At 40.9% G+C, this 7,706-nt stretch overlaps 1 protein-coding gene across 1 annotated transcript in view; it reads right to left on the bottom strand.

Annotated features, from left to right (window-relative positions):
* Positions 1-357: 357 nt before the first annotated feature.
* The window catches only part of SDHC (succinate dehydrogenase complex, subunit C, integral membrane protein, 15kDa), a 109,043-nt gene continuing 101,694 nt past the window's right edge, over positions 358-7,706 (bottom strand). The window contains exons 5-6 of the mRNA XM_006861768.1: positions 5,569-5,732; positions 358-483 (exon numbers count right to left, since the gene is read on the bottom strand). Coding sequence (XP_006861830.1) covers positions 379-483; positions 5,569-5,732 — 269 coding nt within the window. The 3' untranslated portion in view covers positions 358-378. The remainder of the gene's footprint in view (positions 484-5,568; positions 5,733-7,706) is intronic.

Genomic DNA, 7,706 nt, shown 5'->3' with positions numbered 1-7,706 from the left:
CAGTGCCACCCAAAGCCCTTCTCCCAACTCCCAGGGCAGAGGCCACAAAGCTGGCATTGTTTCTACTGTCTCAGGAAGAAGGAGCCAAAAGCTGACCCTCAGCACAAATCAAAGTCCAATATGAAAAGGGAGGCTTTTTCTTTCTTTCTTTCTTTCTTTCTTTTTTTCTTTTTTTTTGCAGCCATTCCATCTTTAGAAACAAAGGAAAACCAGAACACTTTTCCATTCTTTTGATTTTACAAAGTTCTGAGCTTCAAGGAGATTTGCAAGCACAATAGGGTTTAATCAAATCATGAGAACTTTGCCCTGGCTTGAGCTATTAATATTAAGAAAGGACAATGTGATGATTTGTAGTAAGATGTTGAGAACCTCAGCTCTTCACATGGCTGCCAGTCCTACAGAGGACAATACAGTGAGAACCAAGACAACTACTCCAGACTGGTACAGCTGGGGAATCTTCAGGCCTTTTCCTAGGTCCCACATCTGTAAAACAGAAAATAAAAAAAAATAATCAGGGTCCTAGTCACTTTCCTAGCTCATTTCTCAGAAAGGAATTCCAACTAGTTAGTTAAATAACTCCTTTCAGCAGAATTCCGGAGAAAAAACACTTTGATCCTTATGCCCCACCTTCTTGTTAAGTGACACCGAGTGGGTTCTGACTCATAGTTATCATGCATAGGGTTTCCAAAGAGTGGCTGGTGGGTTTGAACCACCGACCTTGTGGCTAGCTGTATAGTGTCTATCCTACTGCATCACAGTTAATCCTTCTCAAAACCCACAACATGATACTTACCACCCACTTATCCCAAGGACAGAAGAGGTACCCTTAGCCCCTATATACAAAAGCTACCAGACTAGATAGACCTTTCCCCATGACACTATATCCTCATCAATGTCTCCCAAAGTATATTCCTCCAAATTCTTGATCCTCAGAATGTTAAAAGGCATTAACTGTATGAGGAAAAAAAGCTGTGAGGTCAAATAAATTTGGTAAACACTTAACTGTAAGATTTTTCAGAAAATTTACTGAGAAAAGAAATCTATTTTAATTTAGAACCCTGTAGACAGAAGTTTCATGAAATAATAAACAATATTTACCATCATTTTGTATGCTGTACATTCTGTATTTTTCTTCTACTTAACTTTGTTATTGTTAGCAACTCACTAACTTGAATTTTCACCCACTGGGTCAAAATCTACAATTTTAAAAACATATATCTAAATTCTCTTATGCTGGAGGGATTTATAAAAACATAGGAGTCCTGGTGTGGTGCTGTAGGATAAGCACAGGACTACTGACCCCAAGGTCAGTGGTTCAAACCCACCAGCCACTCCTCGGACACCCCATACAAGGTTTTATGAATTGGAATCAACTCAACAACACTTAACAACAGGGATATTAACAATATAATATGAAGTCACTAAAAAATCCCCTAGGGCAAAAAATAGGTCTTGACAATTTCCACACACATACCCACAATCTGATTGTAAAACTGACTACATTAGGAGTCACTTCAGAGAAAAGTTGGAGACCCCAGAAAAAAAACAAGAGGAGAAGGTACCCCCAGCTCAACATTCAAATAACTCCTATCTAGGAGCTCTGATAACGCAGTGGTTATGAGTCGGGCTGTTAACCTCACGGTCAGCAGTTTGAAACTACCAGCTGTTATCCAGGAAAAAGATGAGGCTTTCTGCTCCCATAAAGATTTCAGCCTCAGAAACCTTACGCAGGGTCACTATGAGTTGGAACTGACTCCATAGCATACCACCATCTGACCAGATTAGGAGTCAAGTGGATTCTACAAAGAGCTGTTCTGTGTATATGTTGTTGCTAGGTGCCATCGAGTTGGTAGCGACTCACAGCGACCTTATGCACAGCAAAACGAAACACTGCCCGATCCTGGGCCAACCTCACTACTACTGTTGCCACGCTTGAGCCCATTGATGCTGCTGCCACTTTGTCAATCCATCTCGCTGGGGGTCTTCCTCTTTTTCTCTGACCCTCCACCCTACCAAACATGATATCCTTCTCCAGCGACAGGTTCCTCCTGACAATATGTCTGAAGTATGAGAGATGAAGTTTGGCCATCTTGGCCTCCAAGGAGCACTCTGGCTGCACTTCTTCCTATACAGATCTGTTGGTTCTTTTGGCAGCCCATGGCACTTTCAATATTCTCCTCCAACACCATGAATCAAAAGCATCAATTCTTCTTATGGTCTTTCTTATTCACTGTCCAGCATATGAGGTTATTGAAAATACCATGGCTTGGGTCAGGCGCACCTTAGTCCTCAAGCTGATATCCTTGCTCTTCAACACTTTAAAAAGTGCAGCAGATTTGCCTAATGCAATACGTTCTTTGAGTTCTTGACTGCTGCTTCCTTGAATATTGATAGTCGATCCAAGAAGCATGAAGTCCTTGACAACTTCAATTTTTTCCTCCGTTGATAAGATTGTTGTTTATTGGTCCAATGGTAAGGATTTTTGTTTTCTTTACATTGAGATGCAATCCATACTGAAGGCTGTGCTCTTTGATCTTCATCTAAATATTTTAAGTCCTCTTCACTTTCAGCAAGCATTCTCTACCACCACCACCACCACCCAGTAGGACTGTCTTTTTTGTACACCATACCAATGTAAGGAGCTCTGGTAGCGTAGTGGTTACGAATCAGGCTGCGAACTGCAAGGTCAACAGTTTGAAACTACCAGCTATTCCACGGGAGAAAGATTTACAGCCTTGGAAACCCTGTACAGGGCCACTATGAGTTGGAACCAACTCCACGGTACATAACAACAACAACAACATACCAATGTGGCGCCGTGGGTTAATGTGCTGGACTGCAAAGTTGGTTTGAACTGCAAAATTGGGGGTTCAAGCTCACTAGCCGCTCCTCAGAAACCCTATTCAGGGTCACTATGGGTTGGAACTGATTCAATGACACTTAACAACATCTATATACACAGAACTTCATATAACCCAGCTTCTCTCTAGGATGCCACAGACCCTATCACTTCTTTTACATCAACTCCACTCTCCTCCAGATTAGATCTTTAATAAGGCAACTGTCATGCTCAGAAGCCAACAACTATGTCAGAGGGAACAGACAAAAGTCCTGACTGACACTCAGAGCCAGTACTTGTTAAGTGCCATCAAGTTTGCCATCTAGTCGGTTCTGACTCATAGCAACCCTTTATTGGGTTTCTGAAGAGCAGCTGGTGGGTTTGAACCACTGACTTTGGGGTTGGCAGTCCACTGCTTATTCTACAGCACTAATTGCATCAGGTTTTTGTTGTTGTTGTTTAGTGCTGTGGAGTCAGTTGTGACTCACAAGACCCTGTGTAGGGTTTCCAAGGAGCAGCTGGTTATGGTCAGAAGGAAGAATAATAGCAGATTTAAGAAAAAACCTTTAGTCTCCTCACCTCTCTTAATACAGATTGCAATTAGTGGCAGAAACCAGGAGCCAAATTTAGGCTGAGTTCTGGGATTCTGTAAAAGTTCCCTTCCCCTGGCCCTTACTATGGAGATAAAAAGCCAATGGTTGGCAAGTTGTCCCCAGAGCCAGGATGTGAATAGAGGAAGCTGATCAGTTGATTTTCATTAGAAAGCTTTGTTCTGTGGAATAAGAAGTCATTAATGGAAATGCCCTCCATCTCCACCTTCTTCCCCTCAGGGGAGTGAAAAGTCATTTTATATCAAATTGAACACTGCTCCAAGGAACAGTTGATAGATACACATAATTAAATAGGCTGTTTAGTCTCTCACTTTTCTGATTATATTACACTGTATATTGCTGCTGTTGATAAATGCCCTCTAGTTGGTTCCACTCACAGTGAGCCTATATAGGGTTTCTGAGAAGCAGCTGATGGGTTTGAACTGCTGACCTTGTGGTTAGCAGTCTAGTGCTCATCCTGCAGGATCCCAAACTATCTATTGGACCAGACTGAAATTCAGAAAGCACTTGTCTCTAGTCTTTGATGTAGAAGTAGTAAAAGGTCAAATTAAGGCATGTGGTAGAGTATAAAATCTGAAGGCTTTTTGCCTGTGAAAGACTCCTACCACATAGAGCTTAATTCCAACTTGTGCCTGGGTTTAAGTGCTCAGATGCCAATTTTTCTAGAGTACCTCATGCATCTTGACAGCGGAAATGCCAGAGTTAGAAACAGAATATATTTTAAAGGAACTTTTGGGCCAATTCTCCTAGTCACCTTTCATAGGAACATTCCTGGACATAGACCTTAATGGTCACATGGTTGTGATGTCACACTCTGAGAGACACAGAGACAGCAAAGCTTTCTTATCTGCAAGAATTCCCTCCCTGATTTTCGTAGGCCTGGCATGCGTATGTGATGTATGGTTGCTGCCTGTCAGTCATGCTTGTGGGAAAGATTCCTTTGTTCCCTATGCCCTATAAAATACATAGAGATAGAACTTTGGAAACTCATCATGGTGTCTACGATTTCCCTAACCCGGGTGATCTATGGTTTGTCTTTGTCTTGTGTTTACTCTTAAAACTTAATAAAAAGTCTGTAGAATATTTATTTATATCATTGAAAAAAGGGTCTCTTTTCTTCCTATGTCAGGCAAAAACATCCAATTGACAAATGACTCAGGTTCAGAGGCAACTCAATATTCTAGTACTCAGTTTCTGTTAAAGTTGGTTTCATTCCCTCCAACAGCTTTTAAAAAAAAGAAAATCAAACAAGAAATAGTTCATGCAATCAAATGTTATGATAACAAAAATTGATATATTTGATGCCTGAGATGGAGGCAGAGACAATGACGTGGAGAGATGGAGCAGCTGGGGACTTTAGATCCAGAGAGAGAGAGGGGCTGTGTGTTGACGTCCGGGGGGCAGGCTTGTAGGGTACACCCTTTGGTTGGTTGATGATGCATGGGGGGGATTGTAACCAGGGCAATGAAACAATATACGATAGGATGAATGTAAAACTAATGCTCCCCCACATAAACTATCACATAACTCACAATAAAACATTTAAAAATTTTTTTGATATATTTGACTCTAGCCAGAAAAGGCACTCCCATTTGCCAGAACTGTTAAACTGAAAACAGTAACCAGGTTAATCCTTAATGTACAGAACAGTACGCATACACTATTGTTGTGGTTGCTAAGTGCCGTCAAGTCGATTCTGACCCATAGCAACCCTGTCTAGGGTTTCGAAGGAGCAGCTAGTGAGCTTGAACCACCGACCTTGCAGCTCAAACGGCTTTTGCAGTCTGGTGCATTAACCCACAGTGCCACACCAGGACTCCACATATACACTATAGATAATAATTAAATAATAATAATTGTCCTACAAACATCCTCTTAAAATGGTTACAGTTTACAATGAGACCTTTGCCTACACTCACTTGGCTGTATTACCAGGTATATCACCAGCAGGCATGCCAAGGAATATACAGGGAGCCTTGGTTCTCTTTCCCTAAGAGGTCCCTGAGCAAAGGACCAGCACAGTTAACCATAAGCATGGCACTAAACTCAGACAGGAAGCCTTCCCAGCTTTCCCATTCCCCTTACCCAGAAAATGTGCAAATTACACAGTTAACTTACCAAGTGTCGAATTCCATTCCAGGTGTGATACATGAGAGGTGAGACAAGTGCAAACTTAGCTGTGTAGATCAATGCTGGACCCAGACTCAGGGACTTCACAAGTTCCAAATGAGACTCAAAGTTCCCAGGGATCAACAGGGCAGACAAGCCAAAAAGAGAGACTCCTGAGGAGAAAACAAGGTAGCCCATCATAACTGCCCATTAATTATAACTAATATACTACATAAAACTGGCTTCTATGAGAGCTCCCAGTATCTCACACAGTTCTGAACCATTTTGAAAAGTGGAAGATTTAAACTATTTGGGATCTGATCTTGAATTTGTCATACATTTAGGCTCATTATTCTTCATCTCAATTTCCCTCTGTAAAGATCTCAGCAGTCACATTAGTCCATCTTCATCATCATCTGAATGTATAATATATTAAAAAAAAAACTGACTCAAAATGGATCAGAATCCTAAATGTGAGAGCTAAAACTTTGAAACTCTAAGAGGAAAACATAGGGTTCTTTGATGCCTTGGAGAAGGTAACTGTTTCTCAGATATGGCACCAAGACTATGAGCAACAAAGAAAATATAGATAAATTGAAATTCATCAAAATTTAAAACACCTGTGTTAAAAAAAAAGTTTTTGCTTCAAATAATTCCACTGAGAAAGTAAAAAGACAACTTATAATGGGAGAAAATATTTGTAAATCATATGTCTTATAAGGGACTTGTATCCAGAACTCACAATCCAACAATAAAAGTAAACCCAACTAAACCTAGGTCCAGAGGGCAGGTACCTTCCTTCAGAGGAAGGTAGAATCTCCACTGAGTAGTATCCAATCTGTCTGGGTGGGACTGATGAAAGGAGATGGGGATAGCACTCATGTGTTACAATAGTGAATAACTGCTATCAGGACTGAATGTGAGAATTGGAAATGAAAGGTAAGACATTTTGGAGCAAAAGGAGGGGAGTGACTGACTTTGCAGGCCAGGAGCGGAGGTCCCTGGGGCCATCAAGGGAGAAGAGCGGAGTGCGGGACCCTACCCAGAGAAGAAGTGATGGCTGAGATGGAGGCAGAGAAGATGACGTGGAGAGATGGAGCGGTTGGGGACTCTAGAACCAGAGAGGGAGAGGGGCTGTGTGCTGATGACCAGGGGGCAGGCTTGCAGGGTATACCCTTTGGTTGGTTGATGATGCATAGAGGGGATTATAACCATGGCAATGTAACGACATACAATAGGATGAATGTAAAACTAATGTTCTTCCATGTAAACTAGCACATAATTCACAATAAAAGTTAAAAAAAAAAAAAATACAGAACAGTGCTGAAAATAAATTTCTTTATAGCTAAGAAATTTTTTTTAAAAATGTGCTGCTTCTATTCTTCACTGTCCAAAATGTGATAGAAAATTTTCAGTCCATATGTGAGAAGGGTTTATTAAAAACCACCACCACTGTTTCACCCTAGAGGTTGATGAAAACACTCGAGTGGACAAGAGAATCTGCTAAGAAAATGTGTTCTGTTTTCCTCTGGGTGAATGCCAGCCAAAGTATCCCCCACCGAGACCTTGCTTTCCAAATCTGTGGAGAGTCTGTCTTGTGTGCATTCCTGGGATGGAACATGGGGTTCTTTGCCCTCAGAGTTCCTGCTCAGCATAGCTTTTGCCTTCTGGTGTTTGAGGAGCTACAAACAAAATTATTTGCATCATAATAATAATAAAGTAAACCCAACTAAAAAAAATGGGCAAAGAATCTAAACAGTCATTCTCCAAGGAATATAGAAAAATAGTCAATGTTTTTGTTAAGTGCCTTCGAGTGAGTTCCAACTTATAGCAATCCTGTAAAGGGTTTTTAAGGAGTGGCTGGTGAGTTTGAACTGCCAACCTGCAGCTAACAGTCCAGTGCCTATATCACAGTGTAACATCATTAGCCATTATGGAAATGCATTAAAAATAAAATAAAATTAAAAACCATGAGAATGTGTCTGGTGAAAAGAGATGGGGATAAGATTCTTATGATTCAACAGTAAGTAATTGTTATCATGACTAATTGTGACTGTCACAATCGTAAAGGTAGAAGTTTTGTAACAAAAACGTGGGAGTAGTTAATCTTACAGTCCAGAAACAGAGGACCCTAGGACCATCAAGAG

This window comes from Chrysochloris asiatica, unplaced genomic scaffold, assembly GCF_000296735.1.
Source record: "Chrysochloris asiatica unplaced genomic scaffold, ChrAsi1.0 scaffold00042, whole genome shotgun sequence".
Classification (NCBI taxonomy): Eukaryota; Metazoa; Chordata; class Mammalia; order Afrosoricida; family Chrysochloridae; genus Chrysochloris; species Chrysochloris asiatica.
Note: the sequence above shows the minus strand (reverse complement) of the source record. Positions and strands in the feature narration are given on the sequence as shown.